Consider the following 22,496-nt stretch of genomic DNA (forward strand, 5'->3'; position numbering starts at 1 on the left):
AAAATGAAATGAGGTTGATTTTCTTAGCTGTTCTTTCCCCTTTTTAAATTTGTCTTTTGTTTGTGGCAAAGAACGTATCCAACAATGGATTTGCCTGTTTATGGCAAATTATCACAGATTTTTCTGTGGTTACTACTTGATTACACTGTATTTATTACCATATGAAACTGAATCTTTACTACCAGAACATTTTTTGGCTATGGAAAAAAGATATATAAATGAAAAGTTACAAATGTACTATTATGTTAGGTTTTAACTGGTCCAGTCTCAAGGGATGGTTAAATAATTTTGGGAATGATGGGATAGTAGAATAGAGAGAGTTGTTCCATTTTAAAACAGCATCATTAGCATAAAAACCAATTTGTGATTGAGGTACTATAATACAACAATCAGCAGAATACAGTTCATCATTCTTAGACCACCCTTGGTCACTAAAGATACTTTCCTTACTACTAATTTTAAAGTATTTTTAGTTGATGTTTTGGTTAGAAGCGTGAAGAAAGAGTTCACAAAAATTTAGAATAACTTTGTATGTACGTAGAAGTGAAAACTTTCCTCTGGATGTGCATGTGCATTAAAAACCTATGTTTAGGGACCCGCCGATTATGCTCATAATTTTACCTATTATGCTATGCTGCACTGCTCAAAAATTTACCTATTATGCTTAAATATATGCTCAATACTTACCCATTATGCTCAAATTATGCCCAATTATTTATGCTTTAGTTCCCATGCTCTAGTAATAATTTCCAATTTATGGATAAATAATAAGTGGCTGAAGCACAAACTTACTTGTCAAAATGTATATCACAGAAAAGGTCGATATACTCTAATAGAATAGTCAGTTATATGATTGTTCTATTAGAGTTACTGACTGTTCTATTAGAGTATATCGATCTTTTTGTGATAGCTATTTTGATAAGCAAGAATTCATACTATTACACAAATATTCTACCTATTATGCTAGCATTATGCTCAATGCTTTCAGACACCTATTATGCTCATAATTATGCCAGCATAATCGGCGGGTCCCTACCTATGTTGTGGCATTGTGCATATCTAAATATCAAAACGTTTTGTCCTTAAAATTTCTTAAAGTTTTAGCACCCTACAGTATGTGGAAATTGAATGATTCTTATACATTATGAAAATTCATAAAATTACCTGGCTTGAAAAATTAGATGGGAGAATGGAATGATATTGTATTACTGAGAAATAATGTACACATTACGATGTATGTATAGAAGGCTAAACATCTGTACAGTTCATTGTAGTAGATAGAATAGGAGAGTACCTCACGCCACCTGATGTGAAAACAATCTACTCGGTGGTTATCATGGTACTGCCCAAGCGCAATGTCGCACTTGTTCGCACGTGCAACTTTGCTCGAGATTTTTAAAATCGCCAATTAAGGGGCGTTACCAACTTTGCTCGAGATTTTAAAATCACCAATTAAGGGGCATGGCAATACCGCTTAGTTGGCGATTTTTAAAAACTCGAGCAAAGTTGCACTTGTGAGCGAGTGCGAAGTTTTAAACATTGTGACAACATTCACTTTTGTTGTTTGTTTGTCACACTGTACCGTAAGTTTATGGATGCTGACAGAATGCTTCAATGTCGGAATGTAGGCTGCAGAACCTGGCAGGGAGTTCCTTTATATATTTTCTTTTCATTTCAAGAAGGAACATGGACCACTAGGTTATGGGGCAGTCCTTATTAAATGAAATAGCATCTGATGCTATAATTCTGTCTGACCTGACTGCTACTTTAACTACTGTGTGTACACTGCATTACATTGTAAATTTTTGTATGTCTTACTGTGTCACCATTTAATTGCATCCCCTCTGTACTCTGTGTTTGCCTATAGTACAATTCTAAATTAATGTAGAATTATCGCTACTGTAGTTTGTTGTTACTCTTTTAGCAAATCAAAATAAAGCTAACAATTCATCATGGTGTTCACCATATCAAGTAAGTGTTCCGGAGTTACATGTGTTCATTCTATAATAATGTTAGCATGATACATGTGACCAGCTGAGCAAAAAGTGATAGTTTTCGCAAAGTTCTATTCTGCTATAAAGTTAATTGGGATAAAAATACTTGTGCTATATAAAACATTGAATAAATTTTAATCACTATGGTACACACTGAAACAAAGCTCAAATCAATAAAATATATAGCTACACCATCAGAATTACCTGTTCATATAGAGCAAGAAGGTATTTGTTTCATGTTTGTACAGCAAAAAGATCATGAATTATGGGTGCTTATTTACAATGCGGTAGAAATAAAAGTTCACCTACACCATTTCTTCATTGGAATGGCCTTCTTCTTTGTCCACACAAAGGAATTCACTGAAAGTATTATACCTTGTTAGATTTGCCAGTTCATAGTGAACAGATTGAGCCAATTTAATAGCTTGTTTCAGCCATAAGTTGTGATCGATCAAATAAGTACCTGTAATTTATTATCTAATCCAAAACAGCTAAGCTGTAAAAAAAGTGTGCGGCCCTCAGAAAGGCTATGGTGAAAAAAGATGTGAAATCCAAGGTGGCGGCCAAGAAATGGCTGTGATGGTAGGTTAATGGTAAAAATTTTAATAATGACAATTCAGGTAAATTTTGTGAAGTGGCACAAAAATTCACCTGAATTGTCGTTATTAAAATTTTTACCATTAACCTACCATCACAGCCATTTCTTGGCCGCCACCTTGGATTTCACATCTTTTTTCACCATAGCCTTTCTGAGGGCCGCACACTTTTTTTACAGCTTAGCTGTTTTGGATTAGATTTCATTTCTTTTTGTATTTGTATACCCCAAAAGCCAGCCTATGGCCAGCTTTGGGACTTTTTTAACCTATGTTTTTTTTCTTTACTACAGGAAGAAGAAAAGATGAAGTAGATGTACTTTAAATATTTTATCAGTAAATGTACAAATTATATATATAATACATATGTGACCGGATTTGCGAAAGGGGTCTTCCACACACATCCAATTTGCCAACTTTGACAATTGATAACTTCAGATTGGAAAGAGCTATTGCCTTGAAATTTGGGCAGTGGTGAGCACCACTATAGCTGAATACATGGTGACATTTTCAGGTTAATATGTTACTTGAACACTGAGTTATGGTCTCCAACGTTTACAGAATTGGATGTGTGTGGAAGACCCCTTTTCGCAAATCCGGTCACATATATTGATTACAGAAATCTCCATGGTGGTTTCTTTGTAACTGAACACTCTACAAGGTGACTTCTTCTAATTGCTCTCTCTACAGGGTGAATTGTTTGTAGCTGAACGATCTACAAGGTAACTTCTTCTAGCTGATCTCTCTACAGGGTGATGTGTTTGTAGCTGAATTCTGTACAGGTGATTTGTTTGCAGCTGAGATCTTTACAGAATGGTTTATTTGTAGCTGAACTCTCTAAAAGGTAACTTCTTCTAACTGATCTTTCTACAGGGCAATTTGTTTCTGGCAGAATTTTCTACAGGGTGATTTCTTTGCAGCTGAACTCTCTACATGGTGGTTTCTTTGTAGCTGAACTCTCTACAAGGTAATTTCTTCTAGCTGATCTCTCTACAGGGAGATTTGTTTGTAGCTGAACTATCTACAAGGTAACTTCTTATAGCTGATCTCTCTACAGGGTGATTTGTTCATAGCTGAATTCTGTACAGGTGATTTGTTTGCAGCTGAGCTCTTTACAAAATGGTTTCTTTGTAGCTGAACTCTCTCCAAGGTAACTTCTTCTAACTGATCTTTCTACAGGGTGATTTGTTTGTAGCTGAACTATCTACAAGGTAATGTCTTCTAGCTGATCTCTCTACAGGGTGATTTGTTTGTAGCTGAATTCTGTACAGGTGATTTATTTGCAGCTGAGCTCTTTAAAGAATGGTTTCTTTGTAGCTGAACTCTCTACAGGATGATTTGTTTGTAGCTGAAATCCCTACAAGGTAACTTCTTCTAGCTGATCTTTCTACAGGGCGATTTGTTTGTAGCTGAGTTCTCTACAGGGTGTTTGTTTGCAGCTGAATACTCTACATGGTGGTTTCTTTATAGCTGGACTCTCTACAAGGTGACTTCTTCTAGCTGATCTCTGTACAGGGTGATTTGTTTGTAGCTGAACTATCTACAGGTGATTTGTTTGTAGCTGAACTCTCTACAAGGTGATACTTCTAGGTGATCTCTCTACAGGATTCCTTGTTTCTAACTGAACTCTCAACAGGGTGATCTGTTCATAGCTGAACTTTCTATTGGGTGATTTGTTTGCAGCTGAACTCTCTAAATGGTGGTTTCTTTGTAGCTGAACTCTCTACAAGGTAATTTCTTCTAGCTGAACTCTCTACAGGGTGACTTGTTTCTAGCTGATCTCTCTACAGGGTGATCTGTTCATAGCTGAACTTTCTACAGGGTGATTTATTTGCAGCTGAACTCTCTACATGGTGGTTTCTTTGTAACTGAACTCTCTACAGGGTGATTTGTTTGTAGCTGAACTCTCTACAGGGTGATCTGTTCGTAGCTGAACTCCCTATAAGGTAACTTCTTCTAGCTAATCTTTCTACAGGGCGATTTGTTTGTAGTTGAGTTCTCTACAGGGTGATTTGTTTGCAGCTGAACTCTCTACATGGTGCTTTCTTTGTAACTGAACTCTCTGCAAGGTGACTTCTTCTAGCTGATCTCTCTACAGGGAGATTTGTTTGTAGCTTAACTCTCTACAGGTGATTTGTTTGCAGCTGAACTCTCTACATGATGGTTTCTTTGTAGCTGAACTCTCTACAAGGTGATTTCTTCTATAGCTGATCTTTCTACAGGGTGATTTGTTTGTAGCTGAACTCTATAAATGATGGTTTCTTTGTAGCTGAACTCTCTACAAGGTGATTTCTTCTATAGCTGATCTTTCTACAGGGTGATTTGTTTGTAGCTGAACTCTCTACATGATGGTTTCTTTGTAGCTGAACTCTCTACAAGGTAACTTCTTCTAGCTGATCTCTTTACAGGACAATTTGTTTGTAGCTGAACTCTCACATGATTGTTTCTTTGAAGCTGAACTCTCTACAAGGTGATTTCTTCTAGCTGATCTTTCTACAGGGTGATTTGTTTGTAGCAGAACTCTCTACAAGGAAACTTCTTCTAGCTGATCTCTCTACAGGGAGATTTGTTTGTAGCTGAACTCTCTACACGTGATTTGTTTGCGGCTGAATTCTCTACATGATGGTTTCTTTGTAGCTGAACTCTCTACAAGGTAACTTCTTCTAGCTGATCTCTTTACAAGGTGAATTGTTTGTAGCTGAACGATCTACAAGGTACTTCTTCTAACTGATCTCTCTACAGGATGATTTGTTTGTAGCTGAACTATCTACAAGGTAACTTCTTCTAGCTGATCTCTCTACAGGGTGATTTGTTTGTACCTGAATTCTGTATAGGTGATTTGTTTGCAGCTGAGCTCTTTACAGAATGGTTTCTTTGCAGCTGAACTCTCTACAAGGTAACTTCTTCTAGCTGATGTATCTACAGGGTCACTAGTTTGTAGCTGAATTCTCTACATGGTGGTTTCTTTGTAACTGAACTATCTACAAGGTGACATCTTCTAGCTGATCTTTCAACAGGGTGATTTGTTTGTAACTAAACTCTCTACAAGAAAACTTCTTCTAACTGATGTCTGAACAGGGTGAATTGTTTGTAGCTGAAGTCTCTACAGGGTGATTTGTTTGTAGCTGATCTCTATACAGGTTACTTATTTCTAACTGATCTCTTGAATTCTGTTCAGGGTGACTGCTCTATTAGGATGACTGCTCTATTAGAGTATCTCAATCTCGCACTTGCTACACCAAGTTGGATTTCGTGTTATAACTCCATGGCTTTAAGTCTGATTCTTCTACACCATTGAAGAGCCTTTCTAAGATGATAACTCCATCTGTACAGCGATTTTCAAAGCATTACCCCAAGCGGTTTACCTGGTAGGCGTGGCAAGCAGTCGTTTTTATTAGCTAATCTCGATTGCATAATTGTTACACACTGTTGGTTTTTTCGTTGTATCTTCCTGGTTTTTAGCTCGATTTCTTTCAAACCACAAAAGGTTTGAGGTTCAATAGTTAACCTATTCACCCACCGATTTTCAGCTTCTTCCCATACGCGGTTTACCCTGTAGGCGTGACAACATATTGGTGTTATTTTTCTTGAATAATTGCTCATAACTCTTTGCCTGTTTATCGTATTCCAGCCAAAGTTGGTACAGAGATGCGCCTTTATACCCCCCTTCTGTGTGCCAAATTTCAAGGCGATCGGATAAGGCGTTCGCGTTTTATAGCAGTTTTTGTAAGTGTGCGAAAAGAGGAAGAAAAATAATAAGAAGAAAAAAACGAAGAAACTAAGCCAATTTTTGAAGTCGCATATCTCGGGAACGCTTGAAGCGATTTCGCTCAAATTTGGAATGTGGAGTGCTGAAGGTGGAGGGAGTGTCCACAGCAAAAGTCGTGTTGTTTCATCAAGGCAGCACAGAGCTATGGAGGTGCGAAAATTGCGTTTTCTTTCTTCCTGTCAATATACTCACGGGGTTGCGCGCCGGCTTCTTGGGCCGCACGACACACTACCGTGTGTCTTGATAGTACACAAATGAATGTCGATTTTATGCTTTGAAGGTTTGAATGCAACATTCAAAGGTTTGATGAATATTTTATGGTGCTATAGCTACATATTATGTAGGTGTCATAATTTTAAGTGTAATGTAGCTAAAAATTATTTAGCTTAATCCAGTTTTTGTTTTGGCTACCTTTGGTAAATGGAATTTCTCATGTTAACACTATTATTCATCTGTTTAACAAGATAGCAGCTGGAGAAAACACAAAACAAGATGTAGCTGCTGCTAAAGACCTTACAGTAGTATACAACTCAATATTCTTCCTCTACAGCTTGTCCCAACTTCACTTCATGATTAGTGGTGGGTGTGGTCACTTGTGGTGCGAGCGAATTAACTTGTCAAACACCTAGTACACCCACCTTCTAGTGTCTCAAGCATAACTGCTCAAGGCAAAAAATTATTCATGGTGTGATGAGCAGTTGGATTCTTACGGCCTTCTGCTCGCTAATACGACCAGGTTGCGCATGCGCAAAATTCTAACTTTGCTTATGTCATTCGAATGATGCACCCTTCGGACCATTGAACGAATGCAATACATTCGTTTATGCACTATTTATTTGCTATATCATTGCTGTACAAATCAAATGTACTGCTGTTCAACTGCTTGGTGCTATAACTCCAAGACTATTCTTGAAAATGGCTGAACCTGTTCACTCCTTTGTTACTATAGATAACAGAGAAGCAATAAGTCAGAATTCAAGGAATGTTCCAAAACAACTGGTTTTTGCACAGCCGGTATTTGCATTTGTGTGATTACAATTTATAGGACATTGTTACAATTCATACTGTAAATTACTACTGTACACGATTATTGCTACAGTTACAAATTAGTTTCAATGAATTGTGTAGTACAATACATTACTGTGTGTGTATTTCTATATACGTACAGGAATGGAAGGTGGAAACTGCAAAGAAAGGTATTTTCTATATATGTATTGTAGTAAATGCAGTGATGCATATGTATACATTGAGGTGGGTTATAGATTGACATTTCCAAGCATAGTACATATTTAGTGAATGTTTTGTTTGTATAAATTAATGTGTACAACCAAGAGTACTGTGTGTAACATTAAACATTTCTGCATATTTAATCTAATATTTGGGTGAGTATCTGTTGGAATTGTTGCAGTTTCTCCATACGTACATGTAATAGTTATACCATGGCTGTGAGGGATTTTGCTGATATATACACCCAAAGCCCGAGGGCCGCAGGCCCGAGGGCTGTGGGTGTATATGTCAGCAAAATCCCAAGCAGCCATGGTACAAGTGATATATATCACTTGGGGCGCACTCACCTAATAGGTGAAAGAACTAATGAGAACTCATCCCATTTGTTTTATACAGTAGCATCTGAAAATCGATTGTGGTTTTAATAGCGTGAGCTAATAGCCATCAAAACGTTGTCTATACGTTAAAACGTCATTAATACGTTACTATGCTTCAACACGCAATGTTAGAAAACTTGCGATTGTGGGATGGAGTTTATATTGTTATCATTTTTGTAGCCAACTAACTTCGCTATTGGGACAGTAAGTAAGTTATTATATTAAGTTAAGTACTTAGAACTGTAAGTTACTAACCTATTTCAACGTAGCAGTAGTAGCTTTGCTGTTCCGTGGTCTGTTCAAAGGCTGATACGCGGTGGGTAGAAATACGCATCCACGATCGCCCAAACAATTATTTTGTGCCTTCATTATCCTTTAGTAACAACCAACTACTCTATCTTAGCCTATGTACTAAGCTTAACAACCTCTACAAAACCGAGTCCCACAATACAAAGCTCTATGTCGCTCAATATAACGAGTCAAAGCTCATCGATTCTTTGAACTGGCTGGGTATCAAAGTCATTGGCAAACCGCTTTCCCATGATATTGCCCGGGCAATATGCGAGTTAAACACCGAGCGGCGCCTTTGAACGCCCACGCTAAAGTGGTATATGTATTGTATAAGGCCACATCAACTGGTAATGGATGAATTTCATAATAACAAAAGTTTCCCCTAGCAACCTGAATTTTACAACATTTGTAGGGATAAATGTCTATAGTAACATCTCCAAATTTTAAAAGGATAGCGTATGTAGGTCATGAGCTATACCATTTTAAAGTTTGTCGTTTTTCCATACATTGTCTATGAGAAGGGGCAACAGTTGCCCCTTCTGGGCAATCACATAAATAATGTGTGGGAAAACAGCAAATTCAGTTAATGTCATTTCTCAATTGAACTTTATTTGTAGGTGTGAATCTCACAATTAACCTCTCCAAATTTTAAAATGATAGAGTATATAGATCGTGAGATATGATATTTTGAAATTGTGGTTTTCCCATACATTATCCATGTGATTGCCCAGAAGGGGCAACTATTACCCCCTCCCATAGATAATGTACGTATGGGAAAGCTGCAAACTTTAAAATGTCATATGTCATGACCTATAAATGGTATCCATTTAAAAATTGGAGAGGTTACTTTTGACATTCACACCTACAAAATACAGGTTGCTAGGAGCAACGGTTTAAAATTCCTTGTTATGAAATTCGTCTATTGTGTTTCTAATTGTATAAAATTTAGTTTTAGTGTGGGTGGGCAGTAATCAGTAACAGAGCAACAATGAAAAGACTGCTAGAGTACAATATTATTAGAGATTTTTATAGTATATCATTGATACATGCTATGCAATTTCTTGGGTTTTACAGGTTGTAGGTTTTATTTCTTTTGTAATAATTATTTCAAATTAGTTGCACTACATAATGCTATTAAATCTGCACATTACAAAGACATTCTAGCCATTTGCAGCTTACAAACACATAAGATGTTTTTAGAGTACAAAATTAATTGTATTTCTATAAGGGTCATTCCATGTCAAATCAACAAGGAATTTAGGGTCACCTCTCGGATTTTGACGAAACTTGGCATGTTTATAGTACCTGTGGTGCTTATCACTCATGCAAATTTTTAGCTCCATACATTCCATAGTTTCTGATTTATGACCACAAATATTTTGAATATTTCATGAAAATTTGATCCATCTCTGGTTACAAAATCAACTGCAACTTTGTACTGTGTAAATATTTTTAAACACAATTTTCACTGATGGAAGACTGTTGATTGACCTTTCCAGTGATCCCTAAATTATGGGATATCTACTTAATTATGGTTCAAAAGTACTTCATTGAAAACTTTAATCCTCTTTATTTTGAAATATGCTGCTTGAAATTTTTCAAATTCTTTTGTGAATAATGATTGGGTCATAGTCTATGTTTGATAAAAATTTTGTGGTGGGACCACAATGGGCTCAAGAGATATAATGAATTATGTTGTGGTATGTGGAGGAATTTGCAGGCTATTATTGCTGTATTGGAGTGTATACCTCCAATAACCACTCACAACAAGGCCATGCCAAGTTTGTCTTACAGAGTGAAGGTGTCTAGGTACACTGAAACCTGTATTAATGACCACCTGTATTGAAAGACCATCTATAAACTGCAGCTAATTTATACTTTAATTGGATCTTAATGTATAGCACCAAAGCATCAATCTTTTCTAGCAAATCCAAAAATGGTCCTTATTAGACAGGTTGACTATAAATGAGATAATTATGCGTCCATAAACACATTAATGTTGTACCATCTCTTCAGTTATACCTTATTTATTAAGTAAAATCTCGCTGTTATACACTTACATACATATCCCCACTCTACACTATTCAAGTTACGTACATGGCTGCATAGGTACAACAGACCTCCTTAAAAAGGATATCTGGGTACCTTGATAGCCTCATGATCTCACTTTATAATTGTACGTACATTTTGGACCCAAGACAAATCTGTGGTTTCTCAAAAATGAACACTTTATCAATGGTCCAGGGACTCGGAGAGAGAAGAGTTACTCTATATAGTAGATGCATTACTTGTACCAAGAGTTTTTATATATATTATTAACACTTGCTTGCACCTCAATGTGTGATTTATAGTACTGTAACTACTAAAATTAATGGTTTTTCAAAGTATTTTGTGTTCACGTTTTGGAAGATCAGTACAGGTAAATGTTAAATATGTGGTCAACATGTTTACTTCCTATGTGAGTATGTGTATGAATTTATGACTTGATCTTCAAAGTGGTCGTGAATTTAAAATAATGTAGTAATTAATTTCACACATTGAGGTACAATTAATGCATGTACGTATATGGTAAAACCCCTCCATTGTTAGGACCATAATAAAGTGCTCATATTACAGAAGCTACAGAAGTATCTTGGTCCAAATGTATGTGCACTGCTAGAGTGGGAGTACAGTGTATAAACAGGTGTCCTAGTTATCAAGGTATCCAGGTATCCCTTCTGAGGAGTTCTGTTGTATGTATCTATGCAGCCACATACGGAACTTAAATATGGCTAAATCCACTACAGTGGGATTCAACTTAATAAAGAAGATACTTGTGAAGAGATGGTACAACATTTACATGATGTTTAGGGACACATGGTGGTCAGATCTATAATTTATAGTCAACCTGTCTAATAAGGACCATTTTTGGATCTGCTAGAAAGGGTTGATGCTTTTGTGCTATACATTAAAGAAGTATAATTTAACTGCAGCATATAGGTGGCCTTTCAATACAGGTGGTCACTAATACAGGTTGCAATGTACCTATACACCTTCACTCTGTAAGACAAACTTGGCATAGCCTTGTTGTGAGTGGTTATTGGAGGCGTACACTCCAATACAGCAATAATAGCCTGAAAATTCCACCGCATACCACAACATAATTCATTATATCTCTTGAGCCCATTGTGGTCCCACCACAAAAATTTTATCAAACATAGACTATGATCCAATCATTATTCACAAAAGAATTTGAAAAATTTCAAGCAGCATTTTTCAAAATATAGAGGGTTAAAGTTTTCAATGAAGTACTTTTGAACCATAATTAAGTAGATATCCCATAATTTAGGGATCACTGGAAAGGTCAATCAACAGTCTTTCATCAGTGAAAATTGTGTTTAAAAATATTTACATACAACAAAGTTGCAGTCAATTTTATAACTAGAGATGGACCAAGTTTTTATGAAATATTCAAAATATTTGTGGTCATAAATCAGAAACTATGGAATGTATGGAGCTAAAAATTTGCATGAGTGATAAGCACCACAGGTACTAAAAACACATCAAGTTTCGTCAAAATCCGAGAGGTGACCCTAAATTCCTTGTTGATTTGACATGGAATGACCCATAATTCATACAGCCAGGGGCAGTGGAGCTGGCTGGGTCTTGATTTTGGCTATTAAAAAATAGTGGAATTTGAAACATACACTGTACAACAGGAGAAGAGGGTGATCTCAGTACCTCATGTCCATTGGCCATTGGTGCTGTTATCGAGATGTACACTTATATATATCTGAGAGTATGGATAGACTATCAAACTGAATCAGCGTAAATGTGGGAATTAAATAGCTCAAAGCAATACTATTATGAACAGATAAAAACCTTTAGGTATATCATCATAGTAGTTCTGTTTAGTATTATGTACATTTATAGCAATTGAATTTTAAATTAATAGTCGTGTATATAGACGGGTTTAGCGGGAAGGCGTGGTCACCTTACGTCACGTAAAAAATCACTTGAATTATCGATCCGCCATTTTTGTAGGGCAAAAGCTCTGAAAGGTTCTGTGAAAAGCAGTGGAGTTATAGATGGCCAGTAGCAGGCAGAAGTTGTCTACTTATTTTGTGTTGCTTAAATATTCAGAAAGAAAGCGCTATTTAGAAAAATTGGAGATTAATGGTCATGAACTTGATGACCCGTTTGCTATAGATGAGGAGCAGTGGACCGAGGATTTGACTAAGTGGCCAGAATTGGAGTTTGGTAACTTATTCACTTACTGTTTCTAAGGGGGTGTACACGCAGGAGAACTTAAATGCTTACAAATCCTTAGAAGCATACAACTATTATTACAACCAACATGTACGAACTGTTTATCACTATGATGCAGGACAAGGATGGAGTGTACTAAAAGCAAAGGTAAACCCCAGTCAGAATTCAGCAGACAATCCTCATGAGGCATGGATAATAGTAAAAACTCAAACAGGATATGTTCGGAATGGGCACTGCAAATGTAAAGCTGGGTAAGTTGTTCAACATGTAGCAACTATGTAGTTTGATTAAATAATCATCGTAGGCTTGGAGAAGTTTGCAGTCATGTAGCTGCTGTCTTATTCAAAATTGAGGCTGCTAACCAGTTGGGATATACAAGACCATCCAGAACGTCTTTACCATGCCAATGGAACCAGAATTTCAAAACTAGTGTAAGTTTAGCCATCAATTTTATTGAATTTCTTTTTCATTTACAGTGTTGTTTTGTTATACCAAATGTAGGTTACCCCTAAAGAAATTCAGTGTATAAATTTCACTAAGCCAATTTATAAAAGAGGACTGGGGGGTACAGAGGATTCAGAAGTCCCAGCAGTGAAGAGGAGAGCAGAGAGTGGTCCACATGAAGCCCCTGTGATTTCTTCTAATAAGCTGTACTCTGAATTGTTTGACTTAATACCGGGTGCTTGTTTGTTTGCTATAATTGAACCTGCATCTCAAAAAAAAGTGATGCCATGGAACTGGGATCACAACAAGATCAATGTTGTGAAGGACGTACTTCAGAGCATAATGAGCAGCAACAAGGTGGGCAAGTTTGGGAGCATACAAGAGAGCAAAATAATCAGCATGACAGGATACAAGACAGAGAAGAGGACGACCAGCAATTTACAGGTGGAAATGAGGAACAACACAGAGGACAGGATAAGGACCTACAAGATGGGGAGAACATTCTATACTACTATAGTCATCAGATTTTTGCTCTCTTTAATGTGAGCTACCGTTACCATTACCGGAATATTTTAAGGAAGCTTCCCGCACTATTAATGAGATAGACACCCTTAGTACTGCTGAACAGTTATTTTACTCTTTAGTTCTATCTGAAGATGACTGTTCAAGAATTGAATCTTGCACTCAAGACCAAAGAAATTCTGATGAGTGGTATCGGCAGAGACAAGGAAGGTTAACTGCATCAGACTTCCATAAAATTTATGCAATGCAAAAGCAGACTAACCCTACTACTGTTGTGAGGCGGCTACTCTCTAAACCAAATATTAGCCATATACTTGCTATACAATGGGGAGTTGATCATGAAGATTTAGCCAGGCAAGACTGTATTAAGGAGATGTCAATTGCACACATTACTTTAAATGTGTAACTGCTGGGCTCATGGTGAACACTTCCCATGCATATTATACACAAATTCAAGGCCAGCTTGTCATCGCAAATAGGCAATATTGTGACTTGGTAGTATGGACTACTCAAGGAATTACAATGGAAAGGGTTTTACCGGATGTTAATTTCACTGAGAAGCTACTTACAAAGCTAACTACTTTCTATGTTAACAACATAATACAGGAATTGATAACTGAGCATCCATTGGAGGATACTATCATAGCAAATTCACCCCCTAGTACTGAATCACCAAATCTGGCAAGATGATTATGTGTGAAGGTAGTCACTGTCCATACACTTGGTTCCACTTTCCATGTGTAGGGATTAAACGTACACTAAAAGGATCATGGTCTTGTTCTGACTGTAAAAATAGTTAGCTCATTGTGCAAATGTGTTATGGATGTCATGTTGTGTATGTAATAATATTATGTGCTTTAAGTATTTGCTCACAAAATAAGCGTACAGTATACTTAGCTTAAAGGGTACAAAGTGCATTGTATAATTATACTAATGGTGGTTGTAGATTGCATAGTGCAGCAACTACTACCAAAATCTTGTCAATAGTAGCATAGTCTTCCTCCTGAGATATCTTTAATAGTGAGATGGGAAAGACATTTTGTAAAATCTTGTAACATTTCATTCGTCCAATGGCTCTTTCCACATGAATTCTTACATTGGATAGCTTTCGAGACGTTTCTACTTCCCTTTGGGACAATTGTGGCTTTCCCTTTGTGAATGCTGGGATGGCAAGTGAAGCTCCTCTTAGTCCTAAATCCTTTGCAATATCAAACCCTCTGTCAGCAAGAACCAAATCACCATGGACAATTTTATCAAGAAATCCACATTTAGAAGTGATCATTTTATCCGATACACGTCCACCTCAACATTTTGAGATGAATATAATAGCTCCTGTTGGACTCACGGCAACAAAAACTTTGCCATGTTGTGACTTTTGTAACTAGAATAAGTTTCACTTCTAGCTGACAGGGAACTTGCTCTCTCTATAAATATCTCTGAGCAGTCAATTATGCAGGTTGCTCTTGGATAAAGTGGCTTGAAGCAGCTTGGTAAAGTTTTCCTTATCATTTTGTCGATCAGGCCATACTATTAGCCATAATTCCCGCGCCATTATATCAATCCATTCATGAAAAATTTGTGACACTCTTCCAGTAGAAATCCCAAATCTGTATGCCAATTCCTTATTGGGGATCGCTGTTCTCAATTTTGTCTAAACCAATAACAAATTGTCCTTGCTTGACAGATTTCCATGATTAGAGTTGATTTTTTAAAATGCTGAAGTTAACAGGTTTGATAGAGATTCGAACAATGCATATGATGACAGCCCTGTAAAGTAATGCGTTTGCTCATCATCTTTCATCAGCTTTGCGGCTGGAGAAAGTGTAGCTTCCTTCAAACTAGCTTGTAATTGTGAAATAAAGTTTTCTTGCAATGTAATGGTTTGCATCTGGGTCTGTAGAGCAGAACTAACACTTGTATCAACATGCTGCTGTTTTGCATTAAGAAGAAAACTTAGATTTGCTATTAACTCCTGCTGTGACAAAATAGTTTGCTCCATAGCTTCCAGTTTTTGCAGGAGCTCATTGTTACCCTCACATTCAATACCATTTTGGTCACCATCACTCACTGCCTGCTCACTAACTTGTGCAGAACTGTTAGGATCATGATTTTCTATCTCACTTTCTTCTTCTCTTGCAGAATTCATTTCCATTGGCTGGTCAGTCTGTTCAGTTACCAGAGGCACAGAAGCAGTCTTTCGCTTAGCACCAACACCCTTTTTTCGCTTTGCAGCATACTGACGCTCACGTCGCTGCATTAATCGTTTACAACGAGATACATTTCTACTAGTAGTAGCTGTTGCTTTTCCAGAATAGACAAAAACCGAAGGGACATAATCTGGATCATTTTTTAGCTTCACTGGCTTTCCTATAATGTAATAGAAAAAATTCAGACTAATAAAAGTTTTAACACATTGCTGTTGCTGTGTGCAAAAAACACTAAAGTTACCTGATATGAAGTGAGCTCCACAAAGCCTCGAATGTTTATTCGACTTCCAAAACTTTCTCTTCAGTGCTCGAGTCCACAAATGTCTTCTTTCAGCGTCCTTCGGGAACCTGAACATCTTAATACCATACTTTTTGCTTGTTCGCTTTGTACAATCAATGGCACTGCAACTGGACGGCATTCTCGACACTAACAAACTTCACTGTTTTGCCCTACAAAAATGGCGGATCAATAATTCACGTGATTTTTTACATGACGTAAGGTGACCATGCCTTCCCGCTAAACCCGTCTATAGATTGTTGCTGTTTTACAAATGTGTATACACACATGCTCATATAACTATATACGTATGTCATTTTTGATTAGCAAAATCAGGCACAGCAGTAGCGTCTGGTCGAAAACTACCAATGTCTAATAAGAAATCATTTTCTTCTTTTAAGATGGTATGGTTCTGTTATGTGTTTTTGTATGCAATGTATGTATGCATATCAAGACACACGGTAGTGTGCCGTGCAGCCCAAGAAGCCGGCGCGCAACACTGTGAGTATATTGACAGGAAGAAAACGCAATTTTCACACATTCATACCTCCATGCTGCCTTTACAAAACACCACGATGTTTGCTGTGGACACACCCACCAACGTCAGTACCCAACAAACCAAATTTCAGCAATATTGCTTCAAGCATTTCCGAGATATGAGACTTCAACAATTGGCTTAGTTTCTTCATTTTTTTTCTTCGTCTTTTCGCACACTTACAAAAACTGTCATAAAACCTGAACGCAAATTTGGCACACTGAAAGGGGTATAGAGGTGCATCTTGGTACCAAGTTTGGCTGAAATATGATAAGCAGTCAAGGAGGTTTTAACAATTATTCACGAAAAATAGCACCAATAAATATTGCCACGTCTACAGGGTAAACCGCTTATGGAAGAAGCTGAAAATTGGTACATGGATAGGTTAACAATTGAACCTCAAACCTATTGTGGTTTGAAAGAAATTGAGTTAAAGACTACGAAGATACAACGAAAAAACCTATCCATGTACCAATTTTCATGTGTGTAACAATTACGTGATCGAGATTGGCTAATAAAAAACGAAAACTTGCCACACCTAAACCGCTCAGTTGAATGATTTGAAAATCGGTGTACAGATGGATTAGTCACCTTAGAAAGGCCCTTCAATAGTTGAGAAGAATCAGATTTAAAGCCACCGAGTTATAACACAAAATTCAACTCCGTGTAGCAAGTGCGGGATCGAGATATTCGAGCAGTCATTCTAACAGAGCAGTCACTCTAATAGAGCAGCCACCCTGAAGTAAGATCAGCTAGAAACAAGTAACCCATCAACTACATTTCAAGTCACCCTGTAGAGAGTTCAGCTATTACCCTGCAGAGAGATCACCTGCTAGAAACAAGTCGCTCTGCAGAGAGATCAGCAGGAAACAAGTCACCCTGTCGAGAGATCAGCTAGAAGCTAGACACAATATAGGGTTCAGTTACAAACAAATCACCCTGTAGAGAGTCCAGCTACAAAAAAAAGTTACTCTGTAGGGAGATCAGCTAGAAACAAGTCACCCTGTAGAGAGATCAGCTAGAAACAAGTCACCCTGTAGAGAGATCAGCTACAAAGAAACCAGACTTCAGCTATAAACAAGTTACTCTGTAGAGATTTCAGCCAGAAACCAGTAACCTGTAGAGAGTTCAGCTGCAAAAAACAAATTACCCTGTAGAAAGATCAGCCTGACAAAGTAACCCTGTAGAGAGTTCAGCTACAAACAAGTTACCCTGTAGAAAAGAAATGGTATGTAATAAAAGTAATACTGTATATATAAAATTTGTATAATTGTGACTGGGCCTGCGATAATAGGGCATGTGGGCACATGATTTTTGCCTACTTTTTCACACTTTCATCACTCATACCTTTTTGTACCATTATGCTATGGCATTACAATTTTCAGCTCTTAGTAAGCATTTACCTGGCATCATGATGAAAGTTACAGAATGCAAATATACTATTCCAGTACTGAGATATGATCTGTAGAGTGATGGGGTGTAGTTTGTGCCCACATGCCCTGTTTTCGCAGGCCCGGTCACAATTACTGATAAATCAAAAACAGTTAAGTACTAAAAATCTGCTTCAAATTTTTTTCTTCTTCCTATGGTAAAGAAAATAAAATAGGTTAAAAAGCTCCAAAGCCAGCCTAAGGCCGGCTTTGGTGTATACAAATACAAAAAGAAGTGATATCCAATCCAAAACAGAAGTGGCACCAATTTCACCTGAATTGTCGTTATTAAAATTTTTACCATTAACCTACCATCACAGCCATTTCTTGGCCACCACCTTGGATTTCACATCTTTTTTCACCCTGGCTTTTTGGAGGACCACACACTCTTTTTTTACAGCTTGGCTGTTTTGGATTAGATATGCCTTCATGAAATAAAAACGTGGAAGTATCAAACAGTACAGTAGTACTGTTTAAGTAGGGATCCCTCCAAAAGAGATACACGCCTCCAAAAGTACTTCCATCCTAGAGACATCTTACATGACAAAAATCACCTTTATTAATCCATCTAACATCAATTATTGTACTTTGCATGGGAGGATCAAAGTGCCGCTGCATGCTGTATTTTCCATATTGTACCAATTAGCTGCATAACTGTACTGTATGAGTCATACAGTGCAGTTATGCTAGACAAATAATAAAGGTGTGGTCATCGTGATCGAGTAAATAGATTTAAGAGGTATGGTACCCGTGCTCAATCATTCTTAATCAATGGTATAATGGGCGTTGCCTTGAACCCATCATGAAGTTACAGGTACTACCAAGTGTTAGCGCTTTAAATAATTTTGTGGCATCTAAATATGCTGCTCAAGGAAGGTGTTGATACAGAAAATTAATGCCTCAATATAGTTTCATTGCAACAACTAGAAATCGAACAGCCTGATTGAAGATAAAAGGAAAGGCAAGGTGCAGAGGGCACATACTTGTCAGAACCCCAAAAGGCACATCCCACAGGTGAGTTTGTTATTGTGGCTTTGCTTGGTCTTCAGCTTTGTGACTGTGGTCAGCCTGAGCAGGTGGGCAGGCAGGCAGGCAGGCAGTCGGATGAAATTTTGAGTTTTCGGCATTTTTAAAATAAAATTCTATATACAGCACGAGTGGGCATGTCGAGACACTAATACAGCATGAGATGAAGCTGAGTGCTTTATTTGCCTCAAGACACCCCCGAGTACTGTATTTTCGTACGCACAAGCATAGGTGGTGCTTTAAGTGTTTTACTGTACTTCCAGTCATCTTGCTCGGAGTGATTTTCTTGGTGATCAGACTATCAACTATCAGTAATTTGTCATATAATTTATTTGTAGTTGTAGAACGAACTGGTAGGATTAGTTTGGCTAGTTTTAGCATTTGACACTGTCACGCATGTGATCCATAATGCTGTCTGAGTGGGGTTGTTGCTTCAATATTCCATGTACGACTATCAGTAAGTGTTCATGTAATCTATTTCTAGTCATAGTAGGATTGGTCTGGCTAGTTTTAGTGACTTACAATGTCATACACGTGATCAATCATGTTATCTGAGTGGGGTTGTTTTCGTAACATTCCTTACATAATTGCACTGCATAAATGTACTGTATTCACACAATTATCCGTATAACTGTACTGCATTTGCCTAATTAGCCACATATTCATAATGCTACCACAGTAAAAATATAAAAGCCCCCCCTGGTAGGTAAAAGGCTGACTCGAGATACTCTAATACATCAGTCACCCTAATAGAACAGTCACACTTGTATAGCTGTATGCTATAACAAAAAACCAAATAAACTAGTATATTAATTTTAAAAATAAAGTAGGGATCCAAGCAATAAAAAGCAGTGAAAAAAGAGATGAATGATGATATTACAACATAGCTCAGTGGGAAAATCCCTACTTTGGCATTGAACAAAATGATTGTTAAATGTAGGGATTTTCCTACCAAGCTATGCTGTACTACCATCATTCATCTCTTGTTTCACTACCTTTTATTGCTTGGATCCCTACTTTACTTTTAAATTAATAAACTTTAATATATATTATACATTATGTGCATTTGTAGTATCACATTTTGTATACCATCTGCTGAAAGCCATCTGTCCGTCTGACCGTCACGCCGCTTACTCACCAAACTTGGTGCAAATCGACACAATCTGTACTGATAATGAAGCACTCATCATCTGGCAACTCTAAGATTGTTATCACGAGTTCATGCGTGCTTCCGTTCGTTCTCTACAGTGCGTAGAAGGCCAAGGTGTAGAGAAAACTTGAGCAACATTCCTTTGAAAACTACAGCACATCATTCAAGTGGTAGAACGCCTGACTAGCGTGTAAAGAGGTGGGTTCGAATCCATGTGTTGGCTTTTTTTTTCTTTCTACTCAGTACCTTTTTGTGCACACCTTTTTAAAACATGACTTTTAGATCATCATATCTTGGCATGCAAAGCACATATCGACATGGGACTTTAGCGAAATTAAACGCCCATCATCTCTGTTGTAGCAAATCAATACGTGCTTTTGTTCGCTCTTTATAGGGCAATGAAGGCACTGGTGTAGGGAAGGATCACTGAAAAGTTGAGCTACATTCCTGTCAAAACCACAGATAAACAACTGTGGCGATTTGTGCACCTCCCTTTATAACCAACCTGGGTTCAATCCCCGCCTAGGTCATATCTTTATTTTCACTGTTGGGACCTTTTTGATGCACCTTTTTGTTCTATCTGTTCCATGCAAGTCTTCATCTACAAACTCTTATGCTCAGCTTTTCAGCACTGGCACTTAACTGCCTCACATCATAGGGACTCTTATAGCACTTTTGGGATAGGGCAGGCAAATTGCCAACATATTTGTCCATCTGTGTGTTTGTCCAGTGTGTTGTATTAGAGTAGGTAAAAGTTTCTTCCACCAGTATCCAGAAATATCTACATCTTTGTTTTAAGCACATAGGTGTGCACTGACATGCAAAACTGTTTGTTCAGATTTACCTCATTACTGCTGTAGTAAATACCGTAGATTCCCTAAAATTTCGGCATCTCTAAATATTCGGCACTCCCCGTGCTTTGAACGCAATGTGCCCTAAATTTCAGCAAGCGTAGGAAAGTTTCTAATTATAAGCACGCTAATTTTTCAGCACTTGGAGTACTAGTTTACGGAGGTCTCTTGAGTACTGAGAATTCCCAGTGATCTCACACAATATGCTACCTCGATGTAGGGCTGAGCGATACTGCCATTTTAGTATCACGAACGATACTAAAGCCACTATTCACGATACTGAATAGTTCACGATACTTACAAATAAGTCAATCATAGCTGGTGCTACATAGCATATTGCTCAGCATTCCTGCAGGAAGTCCTTATAGGTGATAGCAAACTAGCAACTATCATCCTTGTTTACAGTAACAGTTATTGTAACACATGCTTTGAGGTTGTTATGGTGTTCACACCTCTCTGCAGGGGAAACCAGATGGGTGGACTTTATCATTTCCAAGGATTCTTAGCCTAGTACTGCATAACAAATGGATTTTGAATGACAGTAATGTACAGGCATGGCATCACGATAGTTAATAACAAAATATCGCGATATCGATACTTTCAAAATATCGCGATATATCGCTAAAACGGTAGTATCGCTCAGCCCTACCTCGATGCTGGATGAAGCACCAAGTGTGAAATTGTTCAGGGAACGTACCCAACGATATCATCGTGTGACATCACGGCTACCGCAAAACGATCTTCGCACGGTTCGTTCTGTTCACAGAATAAAATCACTCCTGGCCCCACATCTCCTTGTACACGATACACCCTCAGATAACGCTTTGTTGCATGGAACACTTCATGCAGCATCTGGTAGCGAGATTTATCACGAGATAGTTTAATAATATTATTGATTGTGGTTTCTATTTTTTATTACTTGTTGAAATCCTTAATATTACGTCTGGGTGAATGTATTCAAAAGCGATGTAGTAATGACATTGACCATCCCTCCTGGATAATGTAGGCAATCATAGTATATAGCGCTGCGGCCAAGCGAGTGTTGTGGTATCGTCAGCTCCATTTCAAGACATTCCTGTTGCCGGGTCCCTGTAGAAAGAAATCCAGAAAGTAAGTAGTAAACGGATTGCAAATAACATAGCCATGAAGCGTGCAGACTGTACTAGGGATAGATCCCTAAAAATTCAACAATAGCACTGGATTGGTACATTTTTTCCTAATTGTTCAGCCAGACACGAACGGAATTAATTTATTTCTGCCAAATTTTTAGGGAATTTACGGTAGGCAGCTTGCATGATTGGACAGATACTACTGTGCATCTGAAAAATGATAATACTGGAACCATGCAGATACCATAGTTTACACCGAGGAACTGCGTCTGACCTGGCACAACTGTTTCACTATAATCCTGCTTACATGCTTTCACTCTAAAGGATTATACATTACCTTAATAAAAACTGAGTTTTTGTATGGCAAGAGGTATATGTGTCACTGCAACATCAGAACTGAAAGTGCATAGCATAGGACAAGTTCTGAACCTTTGCTTGCCATGCAG

The 22,496-nt window shown here is 37.7% G+C and overlaps 2 protein-coding genes across 2 annotated transcripts in view; both read left to right on the top strand.

The window, feature by feature from the left end:
• LOC136259311 (protein mono-ADP-ribosyltransferase PARP4-like) overlaps window positions 1–22,496 on the top strand; it is a 74,436-nt gene that overhangs the window by 37,616 nt on the left and 14,324 nt on the right. Inside the window, exons 50-52 of the mRNA XM_066052803.1 lie at window positions 1,925–1,971; window positions 7,525–7,552; window positions 16,277–16,353. Of these exons, the coding sequence (XP_065908875.1) occupies window positions 1,925–1,971; window positions 7,525–7,552; window positions 16,277–16,353 (152 nt within the window). The remainder of the gene's footprint in view (window positions 1–1,924; window positions 1,972–7,524; window positions 7,553–16,276; window positions 16,354–22,496) is intronic.
• On the top strand, window positions 12,319–13,888 carry LOC136258334 (uncharacterized). The gene is made up of 4 exons (XM_066051656.1): window positions 12,319–12,490; window positions 12,561–12,750; window positions 12,804–12,930; window positions 13,001–13,888. Exons 1-4 carry the CDS (start codon window positions 12,319–12,321, stop codon window positions 13,487–13,489), a joined length of 978 nt encoding a protein of 325 aa, XP_065907728.1. The 3' UTR covers window positions 13,490–13,888.

The sequence above is a fragment of the Dysidea avara genome, chromosome 6 (genome assembly GCF_963678975.1).
Source record: "Dysidea avara chromosome 6, odDysAvar1.4, whole genome shotgun sequence".
Taxonomy (NCBI): Eukaryota; Metazoa; Porifera; class Demospongiae; order Dictyoceratida; family Dysideidae; genus Dysidea; species Dysidea avara.